We start from the raw sequence: 23,483 nt of genomic DNA, 5'->3' as shown, positions 1-23,483 counted from the left end.
AAATGACTTACTGATGGAAGAAAGCATCATTAAAGAAGGGTGGCCAGGGTGCCCGAGAGGGAGCAGCAGGTGGGGCGCTGGAGAGCCTGGATTTCAGCTTGGGACGGCTGGTTTAGGAAGACTGGGCGGAGTGGGGTGGGGGGAGGGAAGGTGGTCAGAGAAATGTATCCACAGAAGACTTTCCCAACTCTTTCTGGATCAGGCGCTTCTTCCCTCAGTTCCGCCAGCTGCAGAGGTTCTCACTTGGGCCTTCCGGGATCTCCTGGCTTCCTTTCCACCCAGTCAAATCCTACCCAAGCTCCAAGGGTCAGCTGGAGATCCTTCACCCAGGGGTCCCGCCACACAGCCCCCAGAGGGCTTCTGGACCAGAAGGCACAATCCTGTGAGGGTTTCCCGTGGCTTTCTTGCCTCCCACTTTGAACAGTAAGCCATCTGAAGGCCAGAAATGGATCTTTTCTCCCTCCTTTCCACAACCACAGCGCACGCGCAGAGAGGTTACTGGGGACCTGGGCACGTAGTCTCCCCTCAGTCACTAACCTATTGTTACTCACCGCCTCCTAGGATTGGTTCCCAGCACAGTTTAGCCCCGCACAAATCTTTCTTTGAACAAGGCTTTGCCACCTCCTTTTGTTGTGTGACCTGGGGCAAGTTGCTTGACCTCTCCAAGTGTCCTGTTCCTCATTTGTGTGTTGGGAATAGCGCATGGCACTTAGCAGGAATGTGGCCAATGATAGTCATCAAGGATTTACTCTTGCTGTTGCCCCGAGAGCTGACAAGATCAGGTGGTCCGTGAAGCCAGGGCTGGCCTTCCATTTCTCTTCCCTTCTAATTTAGTCATCTTCTCCTCCCATCTGCCTCCTTCTGTTTTGTCCTCCTTGGGTCTTTCCTGTCCCCACTCGATGGGTCTTGCCTGCCTTTCTCCCTCCAGGCCAGCTGTCCTCCCCCCCCCCCCCCCCCCCCCGCCAGCGGCTGGCTCTCACTAGGTGAGGGTTGTCTACACGCCTTGCTCTCCATCAGTCAATAAAGATAAATTACAAAATCATTTGTTTTATGTGTTCTAGTTACCTTGCGGGCTGTCTGAAATTGCCTTTCTTTAGGAAGCCCCATTTGCATATCTCTATGCTGGAGTCAAAGGCTGCAGCTGTGGTTTCACTGCAATTTAAATATTAATAAAATCTCTAGCTGTTTTTTTAAGCAGTCTGGCCCTTCTGCTCCTAGGCTGCTAATATAATTTAATCTTTGTCCTTTGCTTTGTATTTATTGAAAGGGCCATTTTAGAGTCAACTGAAGCCAGCTGCTGCAACCTTGGGAGATAAGAACCACTCTCCCGCCCACAAACCTTAGTCTTCCTTAAGAGGTCCAAGAGCCACCTCTCCCGGAGACCAAACAGACCTCAGGTAACATTTTACACCGCTCAGCAGCCCCTTACACTTAAGCCAGTGGTTCTCAAACTTGAGCTTGCTTCGGAATGAGATTGCTGGGCCCCGCAGCCAGTTTCTGACTCAGTACGTGGGGCGTGAGGCCCCGGAACCTGCATAGTTGACAAGTTGCTCCTGGAGGTCTTTTTCACCCTCCCCCGCTTAGTCCCCATCAGGGGATCATGGTTTGAGGGTCCCTCCACTAAGCTGCTTGTGAAACTGCCATATCGTTCTGGGTCCTGGAAACGAGGTCTCTAAAGTCCGTCTGTGCCGGTCCCCATAACTTGGGGGGAGACTCTCCAGTCTCCCATTGCTTCCAGACCCTCCAACCATTGCTTCGATTTTCCTGATCATTCAGACTCACTTCAGGATCGCCAGTCCCCAGCCCCCACCCCGCTGCCCCCCTCCGCCACATGTCCCCAAGCCCTGCTCTCTACAGGAGCTGGCTGTCTCCAGTTCGCCTTAATTTTCTATCTGCCCAGATTCATTTCTTTAATTTTCTCCTCGTTATGGGCAGATTTACAGGCTGTTTGGGGGAGCTAAGCATCACTGAAGTACGGTAAAGGGGCCTCTGGCTCAGCCAGTCTACAGCCTTTGATAAGCAAGCTCCCTGGGTCCCTGGCTAGCAAGCCCTATTCTCTCGGGTTTCCGTGGGGAGATCTGCCGTTGCCCCTCGCACTGCCCTTCTCCCCGCGCTGCCCGCCTCTGGGGCCCTCTTATCTGCTCCTCGCAGCCTTCGCAGGGTACATTCTGGGCAGCTTGGCTTCTTCCGCTCCAACCACCCCAACACTGACTGATTCCTTTCTTTTTCTTCTGCATGCTTCTGAGCCGATACTTTGTTGATGATTCTGGTTGCATTTTTTAGGAGGGAGATAATCTACAGAGCTCTTCTCTAGGCCCCCCTCCCTGCACCTGCATGATAATCCCTCCTCTTCTGCCCTTCCAGCTCCTTTGCATAAATTCGTTTGTGAGATGAGATAAAGGCAGTGGGACCCCCTCCCCCCATGCTGCTGTGCCCAGAGGGCTAGACTGTGGGGTGGAACAGCAGGAGGCCGTCTTAAAGCCAGAGGTCAAAGGAGCGAGTAGATTTACTTCATCATCAGCGAAGCCTCTAAAACCCGGCCAAGCATCATGAGGCCAGGGCCAGAAGCTGACTTCCGGGAATGGCTACGCAGAGCTCGAGAAAACACACGGGGTGGATACTTGTCGGAAGACCTCGAGAGATAGTTACAGAAAACTTTTTATGTGTCTCAGTCATCCCTGCTTTCACCCAAGATTCCTGGGAAGGCTGAGTCCTGGCTCACCCCCAGGGTTCAGCAAGCCGTGGCTTGTCACTGTGACTGAAGACTGTGTCAGTAGCACTCGCTTCCCACCTGCCTTTACTGTTCCCACCAAGCCCCATGGACTCCCTCCCTGGTGGGTAGACAGTGGGGCTGGCATGAGCCCAGGAGAGGTGGTGCTGTAGGCGAGGCTGAACTGGAAGGCTTTTGTTGTTGTTGTTGTTAAGAGCTTACTTTCAAGTAATTGCCACACTAAACCTGGGGCTTGAACTCACGACCCAGAGATCAATGGTTGCAAGCTCTACTGACTGAGCCAGCCAGGCGCCCCTGGACCGGAAGGCTTTGATCACTGAAAGATAAGCAATAATAAGCTGGAGGCTGGACGGAGGTGGAAACAGGCAGCCGTGAGCCAATCCTGCCAGTCTCTGCTGAGGGCAAAGGAGGGCTGCTTTCCTCGGGGAGAGCTGCCGCTGGGAGGCAGGAACATTCTATTGCCTCCCACAGTGGCCTGCAAGAGTCTCGGGTGCTAGTTCCCCTCACAACCCACTCCTCTCCCCAAACTCCCTTGAGGCTTGAGCCAGTGCCTCTGACCCGGGTCCGGGACGGATGTGGGTGGGAAGCTGCACGGTGGGGCAGAAAGGGCATGGGTTTGGGTTTCCAGGTTGTCACTTACCAGCTGTGCAAACTCTGAGCAAAATCTTCTCTTTCCCATTCTCCTTTTTCAAATGAGGTGACAAATACCCACTTCCTAGGGCTGTGATGACGACCACATGAGACCAACGTGATGCCAGTTCCTTCCTTTTTCTCCATTCTTCCCTCACCCACCCACCCTCCTTACAAACGTGGCAGTGCTGAATCGTGTGAGGATTTAAATTCTCTTTGCCTCTAAGAGGACTCTAATCTCTGAACATGTGAAGACCAAAAAATGATGATACAGATTCTTATCCGTGGATTAAGTATGTTAAATAGGAGTGGTTGTCAGAAATCTCAAGATACCCTTCCCAAACTCCTGTCCCCCGGTTATTCAATCAAACACTAATCTAGGTCCTGCTGTGAAGGGGCCCTGCAGCTGTAATTCAGGTTATGGACCTTAAGATACGGACATCGCCCTGGATTACCTGGTGGGCACAATCGAATCACCTGAGCCCTTAGAAACAGAAATTTCTCTGGCAGGAGCTAGATCCGGCAGTCAGAGATGAAGGGGAAATCAGAGAGACTCCAAACATGAGAAGAGCTTTGACCAGTGTTGCTTGTTGGCTTTGAAGATGGAGCTAGGGGTTCATGAGCCTAGGAATGTGGGAGAGGCTAAGGATGACCTCTGGCCAACAGCCAGTAAGGAAATGGGGATTCTCAGTCCCACGACTGCAAGGAACAATCTGGCCAACAACATGAAATGAGCTTGGAAGCGGATTCATCCCCAGAGCCTCTGGAAAGGCACACAGCCCTGCTGCCTTGATGTTGGTCTTGCGAAACCCGAAACAAAGAAACCAGTTGAGCCAACTTGGCCTTCTGACCTACAGAACTGTGAGGTAATAAATGGATGTTGCTTTAAGCCATTAGGTTTGTGACAATTTGCTGTGGCAGCGACAGCAGATACAGTAGGAACTGAGGTCTCCTCGATTAACGCTCGGGGTTGGTACTATTGTCACCCCCATTTTACAGATGAGGAGACGGAAGTACAGTGAAAGGGTCTGAGGAGGTCTGCAGCTGTAAGCCACAAGAAGTCACGCTCGGTGGAAGTGTTTGCTACCAAGTTTATTTGCAGGTGAACAGCACAACATTTACAAAACATTTTGTACAATCAAATCTATATGCCCTCACACGCTGGGGGGCTAAGGAAGACCCGCTCCTTCCAACAGCTATAAACAGTCCTGGATAATGAGTTGATGAAAAACACTTTCTCTTCTTTCGGCAAACAAAATTATTTATGAGGCTGTACGGTTCAGCAATAGGAGGCAAAGAGAAAAAAATTACCTCAAGGAAAGCAACAGCTCCTTTCCTGGTGGGATCCGTCATTTTACAGACATGAAATATTCATATCGGAGATCTTATGCTTCAAGAGGAATGGGTAACATATCAGAGCTACAACAATAAATACTGTATTTATTTCTAACGGGGAATTAGAAGGCTCTCTTCGGACTCCAATTCTTGAAAAGATTCTGCCATTTCAGAGCACATCCATGCTAAGATATTCTTTAGAAATCCAGGGACTATAGCACAGACTTCCGGAGATCAGGGCCAGCGTGACTCCCCTCTCCTCTAACTCTCAGGGTTCATATTTATATCTATTACCTGCCTCTGAATCCCTCTGGCCCCCACCCGTGCTCCACTCCAACATCTGAGAGCTGCCCAAGGACTGTTCTGATTTTAAGTCACGTCACAGATTCCCCAAGGACTCGCTTTCCACTGAAGGGCCTGACTCTTGGCCTTTATGAACACGGGGTTTTAGAGAAGCAAACTTAGGGAGACCAGCTACTCTCGTGAGGCTAGCCATTCTGTGCCCCCAGCTCTAAGCCGACATCCCCAGTATGAGGAATAGGGCTGATAAATAATGAATCAGCATCTTGCTCAATTGGTGGGGTTTAAATGGTTTTAAATTCTTTTCAGGTGAAAAATTACGACAATTTTGTGCTCATGGCAGATTTCAAAGGGTGACTTGAAGCAGAAAATCTTTAAGAGACCCTTGCATTGCCAGAATTTCTTCTCAGGCTGAGATACATAAAATATTCAGTAACCGGGACTGTGGAAGGACTGAAGAGCCCCCAGGGCCTGGAAAAAGGCTGCTTCTTAGGATCGTTGTCAGGGTCCTATGGAGACAGGCCCCAGACGCTACGGACATGGCTGGCTGGCGTGAGCAGCAGCTCTGCGAATCTGCGGGATCAGGTAGGTGTCCAGCTCCTGGCACTGGTAGAGGGCCACACTGTCCAACACCCACTCTCGGGTCACCACAAGTGCCTCACACATCTGCCCAATTGCTGGGGACAGAGAACACAAGCAGAAATTAGTGTCACTGCACTTTTTCCCAGACCAGACTCTTGTCAGTCTACTCCGGGACCTGGCTGTATGAGTTCACAGCGTCACTCAGGTTGGTGCAAAACTGCTGATCGTAAGTAATGCTTCAGGACACAGGACCTCATTCAGAAGCCTGAGGAATGACTGCTGGTGAAAGCCTACAGCCTCTGGCAACTTTACTAACATGAACTCCAATATGTTAAAGGAAAAGTCACCCAGGGGCGCCTGGGTGGCGCAGATGGTTGAGTGACCAACTCTTGGTTTCAGCTCAGGTCATGATCTCAGGGTTCTGAGATCCAGCCCAGCGGAGTCTGTTGGAGATTATCTCACTCTCCCTCTGCCCCTCCCCCTGCTCTCTCTCTTTCAAATAAAAATAAAATCTTAAAAAAAAAAAAAAAAGGAAAAGTCACCAGAGAGCACAAAACAGCACTGCAATTTAATGATTTTGCAACCTCTTAGGTGAGAAAGCAAAACAGTATGACGAGCATGATCACATGTGTGTAAAATACATGCATGTACATATATACACACATATGCCTGGGACAATGTCACCTTCACCATCTCTAAGTGGTGGGATTACTGGGATTATTTTATTGTGTTTGTGCTCATTTATATTTTATGTGATGAACATTAATTAATATCTAACCCCCACCAATGGAAATAGCTCATGTATTACTTATTTATAATGCAAAATGAGCAAACCACAAGAAGTTTTAAAAGGACATTTTAGCCATTCCCTCCTTCCTTCCTTCCTTCAAATATTCACTGAGCACCTAGAAGGTCCTAAGAACTGTGTTTTTTGTTTTTGTTTCTTCTTAAAGATTTTTATTTATTTGACAAAGAGAGACACAGCGAGAGAGGGAACACAAACAGGGGGAGTGGGAGAGGGAGATGCAGGCTTCCCGCGGAGCTGGGAGCCCGATGCAGGGCTTGATCCCAGGACCCGGGGATCATGACCTGAGCTGAAGGCAGACGCTTAACGACTGAGCCACCCAGGCGCCCCAGTCCTAAGAACTGTGCTAATCAAACACTGGGTGATCTGTGGTGAAGCAAACTCATCACACAGGACCCTGTATGTCACAGGCACATGCCCACGGCCTTCTGGAGCCCCACACGGGCGCACCATTACTCCAGTTGACTGAACGGGACATTTAGATCTCAAATCGCCACAGTCACCTGCATACTTCATTTGGGCCCTGCCACCCATCCTCCTCTGGACAAAGGCTTACAGCGAGACTTACCATGGAAGCCACTGTCGTCCGCCCAGGCGTCCGGCTGCACGACCACCACTGGGTGAGTACCCTGCATCCCGGGAAGGAAACAGCATGGAGGGTATCAGAGCTGGACTTCTCTGCAAGTCACTTCACCGCTTCTTGGTGGTGCGCTGAAGCGGACTACGTTAGGCGCAACCACAGAGGGGAGGGGTAAGCGCACGGGGCAAAAAGGAAGTGCTGGAGGGAGAGCCTTCGTAGTGAATGAAATACTTAGAGAACTCCAGTCTTTCTGGATCCACCACACATGGGCGTTTTCTGGCACTGGCCCACGATCAGGGAAGGCTCGGGCGAAGAGAGGCTTCTGAGGCCCACTGGCAGGGTTCCCAGGGACCGATGGGGGCCAGCCCTGCTCAGTCACAGGGCAGATTTTGTGCAGTCCCCCTCTGACAGGGCATCAAACACTCACCTTGCTGAGAGTGAATGATGAAGGCTCCCTCACCACAGAAGCCCCACAGAGGTGCACCATCCACTCTAGCTGATCTAAATAGCACAGAGAGACCTAGAATCACCACCGTGCCCTACACACTTAACCTGGGCGCTCTACCCCACGCTCCCCTGGATGAACGCTTACAGCAAGACTTCGAACTGGGAGAGTGTCCATCTCTGCTCCAAAAGGACAGAGAGGCCTTGAACGAGAATCGATACCAGGTATGCATTCTAAGTCAGTTTGCCACCGATACGTTACCCCGGGCATCGGTCCCCAGAAGGCCCCTTGGTAGATAAGGTTTGATAGTCTCTCAAATAAAACAAGATCCAATTTCCCTTAATTTGCTAAATTGCCGGCTAAGGCGCTGTGAAAAAATACCCACTTGCCTTCCCTCCCTCCCTGCCTAATTCTGTGTTGGTAATTGATAATCACGGCCACTGAGGGCACCATCCTGGGTGGTAATTACTGCAAATGTCAAGAGACAGGAAGATAATTCAGTCAGTCAAAAAAATACACATCATCCTGAACGGAGACTCAGTACATCGGGGGGAAGGGCTCCACGCTGAGCTGGAATCGACCTCTCGGGGGAATAGAAATCAAAAGGGACTGTAGCGGTGTTCCACCTGCACCCGGAAAATCAGAACAGACCAATGAATGGCTCCTGGGCCTCTTTGGGTGCTCTTTTCTCATCAGTCCATTTCTGGGGATAACGGAGGTGGCTCCTGTTTGTCTAAATGAACAGAGGTCAACTGACTCATCTCCAAAATGATACCTGCCAGAGACCTGGTCTTCATATACCAAAGAACAAAAACACTGAAAAATCCCCAAGTGGCACTTGGAAATTTCATAAAAATCCAATCAATAACCAATAAAGAAGACAGAAGCAAAATTACTCTGCCGGGCTCTCTTGCTGCCACTCATCGGTCCCCGCCAGATGCCAAGGCCATCTTTTAAGGAGCAAGAGAACCTGATCCCTGGAGAGGAAGTGGGCACAGAAGCAAAGGTGGGTGGACTTTGTTTTGAAAAGAACAAACCAAATCTGTACACAAGCCAGGGCCTCTGTGCCACACAGCTCCGGGGTGGAGCCCCACAGCACTGCTGAACATAACATCACATGCAATGTCCGAGTTAATTAGAAAATGTTCACCCAGAGCCCTTCCCTGCCTGCTCTGGGCCTGTGTGGGGCCCAGGCCCACAGGGCTTAGTAGCTGCCGTGTTTGTTTCTCAGTATCAAATGAAGACGATTTCGGAGGAGCAGAATTCTTTCTTAGCATTTACAAACCTGAAAGGTATCTTCTCCCCACCTCCTTCTTTCCCTCCTTTCGCAAACCAAAGGGCCGTAAGGGCACCTCTACTCCGTCTGAGCACAGAACGCTGCATCCTAGAAGCTAACTTTTCACGGCCTTCAAGATCTTGAGAAGGGGCGCAGGGCTGGTTTTTGGACAGAGGGTAACATTTAGGTGTGGTTTTGTCCGACAGATGGTAGAGAAACAGAATACGCTCTAGAGGACTTCGCCAATCTGAGGAAGCCCCTTAAAACGGTCTCTCCTGTAACACTCCACCAGGGAAGGGAAAGGCTGGTGCCGGACTGTGTGCTTCTCCCAGTCTCTTACCTGTGGGCATGTTGGTAAAGGGCCCATAGCAACAGACTTCTAGGCCCCTGAAGATCTGGGAGAAGCGTGGGACAGAGGGATGGAGAGAGAGAAACACTAATTATAAATGAGTATGCATTTTATAAAAAACAATACAAACAGACTCTCCAAAACGAAGGACTTTCTTTTTTCTTTACCACCTGATCATTTCTGCCGCTTCCCAGAGACCATGAATCCCATGCCCGAACACTGACGGATTTTAGAAGACTTCTAAAAAAAAGCGTGTGTGTAGTGCACCCACGCTACAGCCAGTCTTTGGTAGTCAGAGGCTCAGCATCCCGCTCTGCCACCAGTCAGGCCCAGGCTCCTTCCTGGTGACTTCACTTCTTGTTGAGACAAAAGAAAAACGAGCCCTCTTTATAGTTAAGAAAACGCTTGGATGGCAAGAAATTCAACCTGTAAGCTGCAGTTTGTTTTTCCGGACTTGGTACATCAAGGCTAACCAGCACCCTAACTGGCAGAGAAGTCTATGTCGATTTTACGTGCTCCTTTCGTCCTCTGACTTTCTTCTGGCCTCTGACCATCTGTTCCTACCTTCACACTGCTCTGAGAATGGCCACTGTTCCTTCCGGCAACCGAAACGGCTTTTCTTTTCTCTTTCTTTTTATTTTAAGATTTTATTTATTTGAGGGGCACCTGGGTGGCTCAGTCGTTAAGCATCTGCCTTTGGCTCAGAGCGTGATCCCGGAGTCCTGGGATCGAGCCCCACATCAGGCTCCTCGGCCGGGAGCCTGCTTCTTCCTCTCCCACTCCCCCTGCTTGTGTTCCCTCTCTCGCTGGCTGTCTCTCTCTCTCTGTCAAATAAATAAATAAAATCTTAAAAAAAAAAAAAAGATTTATTTATTTGAGAGAGAGAGAGCACAGGAGGGGAGGGGAGGGCAGAGGGAGAGGAAGAAGCAGACTCCCTGCTGAGCAGAGAGCCCGATGTGGGCTCGATCCCAGGACCCAGGGATCACGACCACAGATTATCCTGCACCCCCGACGCGCCTCTTCCACTTACATACAGTGCTCGCTAGCACCGTCCACAAGAACTTTCTGAGGCCGCCTGGCTGGCTCAGTCGGTGGAGCATGTGACTCTTGATCTCGGGGTCATGGGTTTGAGCCCCACGTTGGGTGTAGAGATTACTTAAATAAGGAAATAAACTTTAAAAAACAAAAGAACTTGCTATGATGATGGAAATGTTCTATATTTGTGTTAATAAGGTGGCCACAAGTCACATGTAGCTACCAAGCTCTTGAAATGTGGTTACGGTGAGTGAGGAACTAAACTTCATATTTTATTTAATTTAGTTATCTAGAATTTCAACAGCCTCGTGTGGCTCATGTGACAGGCGGATTCTTATACATACACTGGCACAGGTTCTTAGGCAAGCACTAGGGTATCATTTATTTTTTATTTATTTTTTCAAAGATTTACTTATTTATTTGAGAGAGAAAGAGAGAGAGTGCTCACTGCGCAAGCACCAGTGGGGGGAGGGGCAGAGGGAGAGAAAACCTCTCAAGCAGACTCCCCACTGAGTGCAGAGCCCAACGTGGGGCTTGATCCCACAACCCATGAGAGCACGACCTGAGCTGGAGGTTTAAATGACTGAACCACCCGGGCGCCCTGCTAGGTTAATCATTTAGAAGAAATGTGAAGCTGTGTCAGTTGGCTGGATGGGTATCATTTGGGTAACCATCCTTCTCTTGACCCTCTTTCTCCCCATTCCACAAAAAAGGAACCTGCCTAGGCCTGGAACTCACCTCCTTTCAAATAAGAGAAACCGGGGTACAGAAAAATCAGGAGCTAAAAACTCACGAAGGCCTTCAGGAAATGAGCCTCTCCACTCTCATCTCAGCTACAGCCACAGGAATAAGAAACAGCAGCAGGTCGGGGTGCCTGGGGGGCTAAGTTGGTAAAGCATCTACCTTCGGCTCAGGTTGTGGTCCCAGGGTCCTGGGATCGAAACCCGCATCAGGCTCCCTGCTTGGCGGGGAGCCTGCTTCTGCCTCTCCTCCCCTTTCCTGCTCTCTCTCGCTATCTCTCTCTCTTTCTCAAATAAGTAAAGTCTTTAAACAAAACAAAACATAACAACAAAAAGAGGAGCAGGACAAGTCTGTTTCTGTTGTGACAGCGTCCGCATATGCCACTCTTAGGATCTGTATGAAGAAACGGCATCCCAACCAGCTGACAGGATCTCGCTGCTCGTAAGGTTGAAAGCTCTCCCCAGGCGGCTGGCTGGAGCCAAATGGTGCCGTGAAAAGGACAAAAGATTAGGAATTTTTATATCCAAGCTGACACTCACTGATGAGGATGTCTAGTTATGAGATAAGAAATTTGAAGTTTCAGCTCTACAGACACATTCCTCTCCCACAGGAAAACACTATGGCGACATTTAGTATCTTCAGAATGTCACTACTGTGACCGGGCATCTTCCATCATTGCCATCCCCAAATCAGGAAAAATCCCCAAATGTTGGAATTTCCTTTGAAGGAGGAAGAATCTGGTGCTAATTCTGCCTTGCACGCAGGGAAATACAAACAAATGACTGGCTCCCACAGAACTCCCCTGGGGTGAAGGCAGAAGCAGAGACAGCGCCAGCAGCTTTTCTTGGCATCTGGAAGTTCCTTGATAGGCTCAGAGGGTGGGGGTGGGCTGACCCCAAGGGTTCAGAGCCCTGCCCAAGCAGTTTTCTCTAGAAAATCACCTCTGCTGGTTCTTGCTCAAGTTCTATAAAGGGACAGACGGTGCTCCGTATGGGACTGTTTGGAAAGGCCCAGTGGTGCACATTTAAAAAAAGGAAGAAACACAGACTAGGCACGTAAGCACTCGGTCAGTGAGCTGAGAGAGCAGCCAGCTCAGGCCCGACAGGCAAGTGTGAAATCTTGCCCGGACTTCTCCCTGAGAGGGTGACATCGCTTTGGCTCCATCATCTGCTACAGTACGACCTGGGGAAAATCAAGGAGTCTTTCTGGGCCTCCAGTCGTTCATTTGTAAAGTTGTTAGGATAATCTATTTTTTTTCCTCTGTGAAATCTATACCTTTCCAAGAAACTGTGGTATTTTTTTAAAGATTTTTTAATTAAAGTTTTTATTTATTTAAGTAATCTCTACACCCAACATGGGGCTCTAACTCACAACCCCAAGATAAAGAGTCGTATGCTCTTCTGAATGAGCCAACCAGATGCCCCTAGTATTAAGATTTTTTTCCCCAGTAATCTACACCTGATGTGGGGCTCAAACCTACAACCCTGAGATCAAGAGTTGCATGCTCCACTGACTGAGCCAGCCACATGTCCCAAGAAACTAGGATATTGTTAAGAGCTCAGATTCTGGAACTTGACTACATGTGTTCAACTAATCATGGGTTTCCAACTGGCTGTGTGAGCTTGGGCAATTCACTCAACGCCTCTGAGCTTTCATTTTCTCATCTATAAAATAGGTATAATTAGGGGCACCTGGGCGACTCAGTCAGTTAAGTGTCTGACTTCAGCTCAGGTCATGATCTCAGAATCCTGGAATCAAGCCCTGTGTCAGGCTTCTGGCTCAGCGGGGAGTCAGCTTCTCCCTCTCCCTCTGCACCTACCCCTTCTCATGCTCTCTCTCTCTCTCAAATGAACAAAATCTTAAAACAAAATAGGTATAATTATAGTACACACCTCATAGGGCTGCTGTAAAAAATTTTTTAAAAAGATTTTACTAATTTGTGGGGTGCCTGGGAGGCTTAGTTAAGCGTCTGCCTTCGGCTCAGGTCATGATCCCAGGGTTCTGGGATAGAGCCCCATGTTGGGCTCTCTGCTCAGTGGGGATCCTGCTTCTCCCTCTCCCTCCACCTGCCGCTCCCCCTGCTTGTGCTCACTCGCTCTCTCAGTCAAGTAAATAAATAAATAAATCTTTAAAAACAAAGATTTTATTTATTTGAGAGAGATACAGCATAAGGGAGTGGGGAGAGGCAGAGGGAGAGAGAGAGGTAGACTCCCCACTGAGCAAGGAGCCCGACATGGGGCTTGATCCCAGGATTCTGAGATCATGACCTGAGCCAAGGTAGATGCTTAATGACTGAGCCACCCAGGCACCCTGGGCTCCTGTAAAATTATTAGTTAACGTGATTGTGTGTTCAGAGCAGACCCTAGCATACAGTATACATTATGAAGATGTTAGCTGTCGATTTATCAATCACTTTCTCTTCTTGCAGCAATGTCCACTTTGCTCAATGCGTCTCATCCCCCTTGCAGCAATGTCCACACTTCTCTACAGAAAGACACCACGGTGAAGTGGAAACGAGAAAGGCCTTAGCTTCACATCTGTTTCAAATCCCAGCTCTGCCACTTACCAGCTGAGGTTTGAACCCCAGACTGGAGTCCAAAGTACATAGCTTCCCTACACCTCTAAGTTCCTGCATTCATAGCATGGAGAGAATACTTATTTACCTTGCTGGGCTAGGAGAACTGAAAAAGAACCTAGGGGTGCCTGGGTGGTGTGGTCAGTTAAGCGCCTGACACTTGGTTTTGGCTCAGGTTATGATCTCAGGGTCGTGGGACTGAGCCCCAGTGTTGGGCTCCAGGCTCAGTGCAGTCTGCTTGAGATTCTCTCTCCCTCTCCCTCTGCCCTCCTGCTCATGCGCTCTCTTTCTAAAACAAACAAATAAATCTTCTTTAAAAATTAAAAAAGGGGTGCCTGCAGCGGTTAAGCGTCTGCCTTCGGCTCAGGGCGTGATCCCGGCGTTATGGGATCGAGCCCCACATCAGGCTCCTCCGCTGGGAGCCTGCTTCTTCCTCTCCCACTCTCCCTGCTTGTGTTCCCTCTCTTGCTGGCTGTCTCTATCTCTGTCGAATAAATAAATAAAATCTTTAAAAAAATAATAATAATAAAATAAAAAATAAAAAAGGGGTGCCTGGGTGGCTCAGTCAGTTAAGTATCTGTCTTTGGCTCAGGTCACGATCTCCGAGTCCTGGGATGGAGCCCCGAGTTGGGCTCCCTGCTTGGCAGGGAGTCTGCTTCTCCCTCTGCCCCTCCCCCTGCTTGTGCTCTGTCTCTCAAATAAACGGTAAAACAAACAAAGAAACAAACAACAAATAAATAAATAAGAACCTCTATGGAAGCACCCAGCTAGTGCTCTAGCAGTGACGATGCAATGCCCCTTACAGGTGCATGAGACCATCTCCACGGGGGGACTGGAATGCAGCGTGGTGGGTGCCATGTCAACATGGCAGAGTGGGCCTTTACCTTTCTGTCCCGGGATTCTCTTGCTCGCTTCGGACCTTGGTGGTTTCTTCCATTCACAACATCTCCTCTGACTTCAAAATCATGCTGGAAGAAACCCAAAGCAAACCACAGGGATCAGAGAAAGAGAAGCCTCCTTCAATGGAAGTAGAGTATATACATCGTATTAAGGAATTCAGTACTGCCAGGCAGAATTTTGACAACCTCGCCCCTGCCCCCAAAAAATCATTCTTTCTGGTGGATTGAATGAAATGACCAGCATCTCAGCTGCTGAAATCAATTCGCTGAAGCAAATCTTTGTGGGTAGAAATGAACAATTGGCTTTTCACCTCATCGGGACTTAATGTTTTTTAATTTTCAACATCTGTCTCTTCTCAAAACATTCAGTTAGCACTGAGATTAAACTGTTAATACTGTGCTGTTATAAAGGAAACTGGAGAATTCCTGATCTCTTAAATCAATTGCGTATTACCATCTAAAGAAATAAGGGCTTCTCAGATTTCCATCGAGAGATTTACAGCTAATGAGACCAAAATGATAAAATATACATTAACACACTAAAGAAAGCACTTTTTCAAAATCACTGGTTCTGAATGGTCAAGGATGAGGAAATAAAGAATAATGGGACTGCGGAGGTTAGAGCTTTTGGGCGAATTCTGGGAAAGAATGCTTAGGAATAATTCTGACCGAAACTCGATTGTAGGGAAGACAGCCGTGAACATCACCATAGGCTGTTATTAGAGTAAAGAACACTTAACATTTCATAGACACTTGAGTGAGAAAAGTCTAGCGCTAAAAATGTCACCTATTTGAAGCTGACCCTCAAATTCCTTGTCCTGATTGCACCCCCGTGCCTACTTAAGCTCTCTACCTGGAAGTCTACTATAAATCCCCAAACTCACACATCTAAAACAGAGCTCTTGACTTTGCTCCTGCCTCCCGTTCTGCCCCCTCTCAGGATGCTTCTCCTGGGTCTTCCTTATCTGATTTACTATTACTAACATCCACTCTATTGTTCAGGCCCAAAACCTAAGCCTTAGCCCCTCAATGCCTCCCTTTACCTCATCCTCCAAATTTAACCCTTTAGCAGGTCCTATCTCCAAACATAACTCAAACCAACCTCTTCTTACCATCTCCATGCCACCCATTACCCTGCAAATAGAATTCAAATTCCTTACCACAACTTCCACCAAATCCTACCTGATCTAGCCCTTGTCCATGACCTTCTCCAACCCCTGGTCCAACCACTGCTCCCTACATATAATTCCCCAACTGCTGCTCTCCAGCTATACTGGCCTATTTTTCTTTAATTAATAAACCAAACTCATTCCTACCGCAAGACATTTATGCTTGCTGTTCTTCTGCCTGTTAACATTTGTTCCCTACATTTTCCCAGGCCAATTCTTGGTCTTTTAGGTCTCAGCTCAAGCTTTTCAGAAAGCCTTCCCTGGTGTCCCTAGGTAATCAACCTCCTCAGTCAGTTGCTAGTCTGTTCTGTATAGTTCTCCACGGTAAGTAAGTAAGTATGTATGTATGTATTTATTTTTAATTATCCGGCTACTATCATTCTTTTTTTTTTTTTTAAGTTTTTATTCCATAGTATTTATTGGTTTTGTTTGTTTGGTTTTTTAAAGTAGGCTCTACGCCCAGTGTGGAGCTCAACACGGGGCTTGAACTTACAACCCTGAGATCAAAACCTGAGCTGAGATCAAGAGTCAGACGCTTAACTAACTGAGCCACCTGGGTTCCCCTTTTATTGGTATTTTAAATGCATCTTTATTTATTGTATGTCTTCCCTCAATAGAACAGGAATCCCAGCAGAGCACGGACCCACCAGTCTCATCTGCAGCTGTATTCCTGTTCCCCAAGAGCAGGATTATATTAGGTCACGGAATCAAAGTTAAAACCAACAAAAACGTCATTTGATTAATTATGAATATGCTGAATAGAGCATAGTAGTTTAAAACTGCTTTTGCTAATTTTATTTTGCCTGATCTGTTGTCACTGGCAGCTCTTAGATGGCTCTGTTCTAAAATTATTCCTCCTCCTACGCTGTCTTATTTACCTCACTGTTCTCAGGATCGTAAAAGTAACATCTCTTTAAAGGCCTCTGAGTTTTAAGCACATACATTTGCATATTAATACGAAGGGTTTTCCTTAGAAGACTGTGGATAACGAGTTTTCTACAAAGGTCGATGCACATGAGATCAGGTGGGCCTGTTTCTCAGGCTTACGAATCTTTTCTTTCCGCTTTATAAATTCCTTTTCCTCCCTCTGAGGAAAGGATTGTTTCTACTGAAACTTGAACAAATGAGTGAGAACGCAGAATTTCCTGCGTTGCTCTGTGCAATTCTTGATGATTCACATCGTCAGGGAAAGTCTTTGGAAAGCAGTACAAGCAAGGAAGTAGAGAAGTGTTCAGTGATTCTGTGACAGCGGCACCAAGTCTTTTTGATTCGTTTGTAACATCGAGTACGTACCTCATCTAGTATCTTTCTTTCTTTAATAGACTGGGTCACCCCTAAAGAGATGACAGAAAAGACAGGTCACACAAAGGCAGAAGAAGGTGCTCTTTTCATGGAGGTGGACGGGGAAGCGATTCGGGTAACAGCGCAGACGGCAGAACACTGAGTAGAGGTCCTCTCTCTATAAGGCCACAGCTCCCTAATAGATTTTCTTCTGCAGACACAGTGCTGGCTTAATTTAAACATTATAAAAGTGCCTGCTGCACATGGATTTCTGCCTGGTATTAAATAAATCCTCAGTTATGTGCTAACTTTGCTAGGAGCAGATTAGGTCCTATTAGTTATAAAAAGAAATCCATTTTCCCCAACATCACCAGCTTATTTGAACAAAGAGATATGCATTCAAGATAAAGCTAGTTGAGTGTTACCATTAAAGACCTTTTGGTAATTCAGATTCAGCATCAGCAGAAACCTTAGGTGTTAAAAAATGTTAGGTGTAAAAATGCAATTCTGAGGTGTTAAAGGGAGGAGGGGAGACATTATATTGTACTTACAGAAATAGCTAACTACCCATTTTCCTCCTGCGATACCCAGAAAATATTTCAGTGTCCGTTCACACACAAACTCAGCATCTGCAGGATGAAAAACATCCAAAGGATTAGAAGCTGAAAACAAAAATCAGGAAGTTCTGCTGTAAGAAGCTAAAGTGCCCCCAGCTCCTTATGCCACTTGAGATCAATCCGGATTGATGATTCCAACAGCCCTGGTGATAGACTCAGAGGCTGGAAGCATCTCTAATTATAACCAGCAAGTGTGCATCTTTGGAAGCCCGGAAGAGGCTGACACGAGGTTAACACCATAGGAAAGGTCTACTTTATCTTCTAGGAGCTCAAGATGTCTGTCACCGTGTTCAAGAAATTCCCCGAGTCAGTAGTACCGATACATGTGGATGGGGAAGGTCTATGTCACTGGACGGCAAAATGTGAAAGGACACAAGTACGTGAAATCCTGAATCTGAAATGTCCACGTAAGTGATAAAGTTTCACCCCAGAACATCTGCTGGGGAGTCCTAACTCCTTAATTCCTAATTTTTCTGAGAGGGCCAGGCAAAGAGACTATTTTCACAGCTTTTCTCTTTCCTACGTATTTCAGAAAGCAGTAGCTGAAGAATCAGTTCTGTTTTTTCGTAGCGTTTCAAAGGCCCCCTTTGAAGAACTAAGCAAAATGAGGAAAGAACACTTAGTTTTAAACAGGAGAAATGGATTTAACTAAATCTTAAACACAGGAGGCCATCTGCCAGTGGAAGCAATAGCCATTTTTCTCTCCCAGAATTCTTCACGAGTTAAAAAAAAACTTTTTTCTTTCTTCAATTTTTAAAGCTTTTTAAACTGTTGTAAAAGTTGATTCAGTAATAGACTTTAAACTCAGAATTCTATTTTAGTTCATTTTTAGTTTAAAAGTAGCCAATGTTGTATTGCCTTTGTTTAAAGACTGAACAACTTTAATTTGCATTTTAAAGTTTTCTTTTCACCTTTCAGCAGCTTTGCTCCTAAACTACAGCTTCAGATACATTAAACTTTAATGACATTCATCTCTAAAACAGTACTTAGTTCAAAGTACCTTCTCCTGGCACCTGATTCCTGTGAGCCTTATCCTCCGACCCTGTGGTACAGTCTTTGCACCTCAGAAACCGAAGATCTTAGAGGTTTCGAAGGCACTGTGCCCCTGCCCAGGAGTGCAGACCCTACACTCAAGCGCCAGCAGCTACACGACAGAAACATCCTGGAGAGAACCACTGTACTTCCGGAGAGTCACTTTCACTCGAAAGGTTTTCAGACTTGAACTACAGTCTTCATCTTCTGTGTGCCGCACACACTGCTCTTTGCTTTCTGGGGCCCAACAAGGGAGTCCACCTCCTCTTCCAGAAAGCAGCTCTTCAAATACTGAAGACAGTCGACTCGTTAACTTCAGTCTTTTCATTTCTTCCTCTGTTCTTCAAATGACGCTGCTATGAATGCCTGTCCCCCATCCTCGTCATCCACGTCTGGATAAACACTCTAGTTTAAGTTTGTCACTGCCCAGCCTCAGAAGAAAGCACGGTGCTCAAAGCAGAGCACGTCGTCTTCCGGGCAGTCGCTCCCGCAGACGATACAGCCGGGGGGGTCAGAGTCTACACTTCGCTTGCTCTGGACACTAGGATTATGTTCATAAGGCCCAATTTCAAATGAGCTTTTTCAGCAGCCCTGAGATGTTTGCTTAGATTTAAGCTAAAAGCCTCTGGGGTCTCTGTGATCATACAAGCCATAATTAAGATTGAAAAAGAGGAAGGTGTAGGACAAATGAATTTTCCCCTTCTCTTTTTCCTGGTTCATATGCTAGGCCACCTCAGAGCGGACAGTGGACTTGCTTCCTGAAAAACTGTCAACCACACTCAATCCAGGTGTGCGAGTGGAGCTAGGACACGGAGTGGACATGGAGCTGGCGTTTCCAACCGCCCAGATTTTGAGTGCGAAGTCGCTTCATTCCCCTTTGCCCCATGTGTTCCTCCAGGACTTGGGCTCTGCCTTATCAGACAGCCCTTCACACAGTGTGGTCTAGGCAGGATGGACTAGAAGTGGCTCGCCGTTCTGGCTCACTACTCTCCAAATCTTAACCCAAACAAAAGGGGGTCAGGACATAGCCAAACTATTATTTTTCTTTCATAAATAACTGATCGACTGCTGGAAGATTGTCATCCATGCTTTGCTTAACAAACTCTCCCATTTCTTCATGTAGTTTTATGCAACAGATGCAACATGCTCTATCAGGCTCTTGGTATACCTGTTTTCATGATGACATGAGTAGTCTCTTCAGAAATTTGATTCGTTAAAGCGATGTGGTGTTTTTTGGCAAACTTCTCCACAAGCATCTGAAATCAAATGAAATATTACATTATAATAAATTACCTCTAGTACACAGCTTAGACTGTTGGTTACCCCAGCTTTGACTCTCCATTTTCCTCACAAAAGGTACATCCCTTTTATTCAAATGGGCCTGAAGGCCCAAAATAAATAGTAATTTAATAAAAATTATGTAGAAATCAAGGAAAGCATTCTAAAATAGTCTGTGCTTACAGACACGGAATTACAACCCAGGATTCAAAATAATAATTTTTCCCTTTAATAGCAGATATCATTTGATTCCCTAAAACAGTTTCTTTGCAGAGTGATACTCGACTATAATTTAGATTTATCAGCCTACACTCTATAAGCCAAGAGGTAACCAGCCTATTCAGAAAGGTATGCCACAGATATGGATGTGGCTGAAAAACACGGTTCAACCCTCTGATAGTTACAAAACATTCAAGTCAAGACGCTTCTAAAGGTCAGTGCGGAAACTATCAATTCCTCTTAAGGATGAGGATTGGAGGAGACTCAGATGCTTCCCAAAAGAAAGCTACAGCCTTCTAGCTATAATCTATCAGCCAAATAAAAATCAATAGGCAGTAAAAGGGATTAACCAGATCCATTATGGACACAGCTGACATCATCAGTAGCTACTGTTTGGTAAACAACTTTGCTTCCCAAGGGCCATCATGTACTGGTCATGGCCACCCATGCCAATATTTCTGCGCTGTACAATGCTGCCGCGGAGAGCAGGCATCTTTCTTTCAAGCTGCCTTGCTCCCTACTGCCACAGGGCACTGCAAAAGGGAGGCTAGAGAAGCTAATGACATCCTCCCCCTTTTGCCACTGCCCTCTGCCAGGATCATTAGCAATTCTGAACTGATTAATTGCTGAAATCCCAGCCTTGAAACAGTGTTCAGTTAGAAGAGCAACTGCTAAAAAGATCATCTTAATATGGGCTTTGGAATTAATCATGTGTACTACAGTCAGCAGCTTTCATAATAAATTTACCACACTTCAGCAACTCTGAATGGAGCCTAAAAGTTTTCTTCTGGGCTTGCCTAAAGACAACACGTACCCAAGTCACTTACAGTCTAATCTGCAGCTCTGAGTTGTCCACAGCAAGAAAAGATTAGATCATTTTAGCCTCTCGGAAAAGCTGAACTCACAAAACAAAGGAAAGGGGAATGCTAATTTTCAATGAATAAATGGGAATTCTAGATGTACAGGGAAATGATCAAGAGCAGTAGAAGCAGACAAAGGTATGAATTTTCAGAACAGACAGCTGATCTGGGCGCATGGTTGTGAGATGGGAATTCTAGCATTATTGATGAGAATTTATTCACTGTATCTACTAGGGCAGACACAGGTTACTCTCTGCCCTTTTAGCAGTGGGATACATTTGGCCCCTGAGCCACTACCTATAGAGAGGAGGAGAAATGGTTCTAGGAAGGATATATTAAGAAAGGCTTAAAGGAAGCCTAGGAAGGATATATTAAGAAAGATACTTAAGAATGACTGGGTCATCTCTCGGTGTGCAATAAATGGCACCCACTATTGCATCCATGTGATACGCTGGTGTGTTATCTTACGATTTTAAAGAAATATTCATTCAACTTACTTTATTATGAAAGGATACCAATGGTGATTAACTACCCTGGGAGGTCAATTTCCTATGATGTCTGAAATCTACACTCTGCCCAAGCAGAAACAAAATTTCAGTGGTCTTAATATTTTAATGGATATTTTTCTACAATGTGAAACAAATCCTATTTCTGGTACCAGGGGCTCAAGGACATGTCAAATCCTAATAGGGAAGGGGTGCTGTAGGGCAGAAATGATAGAGCAGGCTATTGAATAACTGGGTTACAAGCCAGGATAAAGACAAACACTGGAGAAATGCCACTATCTGGCCATTTGCTTGGGACCACTTTGGATTTAGTTAATTATGCTCGTAAGCACACAGACATAAACCAAGGTGTTTCCTCTGGGGATTAAAAGTATACTTACTTGCTTTTTCAGAAAAAAAATTAAAATTAAAAAGCTCTATATTATACCCAAAGCTATAACCTTTCTGTTAATGTTTAATAATTATTTTAAGTAAATATATACAGAATAGTCCATGCTACAGCTTTATCTAGGTCCCAATCTTCAGAAATTAACAATGGAGGGGCGCCTGGGTGGCACAGCGGTTAAGCGTCTGCCTTCGGCTCAGGGCGTGATCCCGGTGTTATGGGATCGAGCCCCACCTCAGGCTCCTCCGCTATGAGCCTGCTTCTTCCTCTCCCACTCCCCCTGCTTGTGTTCCCTCTCTCGCTGGCTGTCTCTATCTCTGTCGAATAAATAAATAAAATCTTTAAAAAAAAAAAAAAAGAAAGAAATTAACAATGGAAATTAGATTACATATAATCATTCTTGGTTCCTAGATTTCTCCCTATAGGTTATTCATTGCTAGTACCTACTTAAAACTAGTTGTAATTTGTTAAGAAATCTCAGTTGTTAGGGAGATACATAAATACACTCACAAATTCTTTTGGGGTTAAGCCTGATGCCACCATAGATATTGTTCTGTTGATTCTTTTTACTGAAGATATAACTTCTGGCTTCTCCCTGCCCACAGTGTCTTCCCTCTTATTATACCCAGCAGTATTAGCAACATGGACAGCAGCTGTACTCTTGGCTGATTCTTCAACTTGAAATTGGGGTAATTTCAAAGCAGAGGTTGAAGTTGGCATGCTGCTAACATGAGCTGGCTCTGGGGCTCTGTCTGCAGAGGGGTCAGACTCAGGGTCATCAGAGAAGAGGCTGATTCCAGACTCGAGGTAAGGGGTTCCCTCTGAAAGGCACAGGGGAAGAAGTTAGCCCAGACGACGATGAATCTTGAATTACAAATACTATTCATCATGATTCTATATTTTAAAAATAAAAGTTTAAGCCAACTGACTAAAGAAATATAGCAGCATTTTATTGCTAATGACAGGAATACAAGTAACTTTAAATATTCTTTTCGAAGTTTTTATTACCTATATTCTCCAACTGTTTAACAATGACCGTAAAGAACAAGGTACTTTTGTAAGGAAGGAGAACAATTTTGAAAAATTAGACAAATACTCGATTTTTCTTTATCCATGATGATATCATTGTCTTTTTGACTTAATAAATCATCAGATATCATTACCAAATTAAAAATAGAAGACCATTCCTGAAACACTTCAGAGAACGTCACTCCATCAGGAAGTAAGCATAGCCAAAGAGAAAGCATGAGATCCCTAAAATGACCTTAATGAACATGGCCAAATACGACATTTAGTGCCAAAGAGCACCTCTTATGATAATGTGTTTTTGAGGACTAATTTAAAACTTTCTTTACTGATTGAAACTTTGATTTATAAGCCATAAAACACACCATTCATTTAAAGTGATTTATAAGGCATAAAATGCATAGTCATTTATATTCATTAATTCATAGAATAAGAGCTTACTTTGGAGATTTGACTCATTTTTCAATAAAGGACAGGCTGAAAACTTTATTCTAGGGCCCTAGAATTCTTTATTTTTTACTTTTTTTTTTTTAAAGTAATCTCTATGCCTAATGTGGGGCTCAAACTCATGACCCCAAGATCAAGAGTTGCACCCTCTACTGACTGAGCCAGCCAGGCACCCCTAGGGCCCTAGAATTCTTACTTAACAGTTGAAATAAAATATTTAGAGCACACAAGACTCTCCCATCCTCAAAACTGTTAGAGTTAAACCAGTAAAGACAGATTAAGAGCTGCAATAATTTTCATGTAAATTTGGATTAATATTCAAGCTATTTTTCTAAAATGGGTTTAAGTATAAGAGAAGCATTCGTTATAGACTAGACATG

The 23,483-nt window shown here is 45.8% G+C and overlaps 1 protein-coding gene across 7 annotated transcripts in view; it reads right to left on the bottom strand.

Annotated features, from left to right (window-relative positions):
• Nucleotides 1-4,432: 4,432 nt before the first annotated feature.
• BRCA1 (BRCA1 DNA repair associated) overlaps nt 4,433-23,483 on the bottom strand; it is a 60,235-nt gene continuing 41,184 nt past the window's right edge. For all 7 annotated transcript variants that reach the window (XM_045781763.2, XM_087854344.1, XM_087854347.1 and 4 more), the window contains 9 exons: nt 22,141-22,451; nt 19,551-19,638; nt 17,285-17,362; nt 16,746-16,786; nt 14,269-14,352; nt 9,025-9,079; nt 7,391-7,464; nt 6,952-7,012; nt 4,433-5,673 (listed from right to left, as the gene is read on the bottom strand). In XM_045781763.2, the coding sequence (XP_045637719.2) occupies nt 5,528-5,673; nt 6,952-7,012; nt 7,391-7,464; nt 9,025-9,079; nt 14,269-14,352; nt 16,746-16,786; nt 17,285-17,362; nt 19,551-19,638; nt 22,141-22,451 (938 nt within the window). In that variant the 3' untranslated portion in view covers nt 4,433-5,527. The remainder of the gene's footprint in view (nt 5,674-6,951; nt 7,013-7,390; nt 7,465-9,024; nt 9,080-14,268; nt 14,353-16,745; nt 16,787-17,284; nt 17,363-19,550; nt 19,639-22,140; nt 22,452-23,483) is intronic.

This window comes from Ursus americanus, chromosome 23 (genome assembly GCF_024610735.1).
Source record: "Ursus americanus isolate L20-20 chromosome 23, mUrsAme1.1.p, whole genome shotgun sequence".
In the NCBI taxonomy this organism is placed as follows: domain Eukaryota; kingdom Metazoa; phylum Chordata; class Mammalia; order Carnivora; family Ursidae; genus Ursus; species Ursus americanus.
This window is presented reverse-complemented; position numbering and strand designations above follow the sequence as displayed.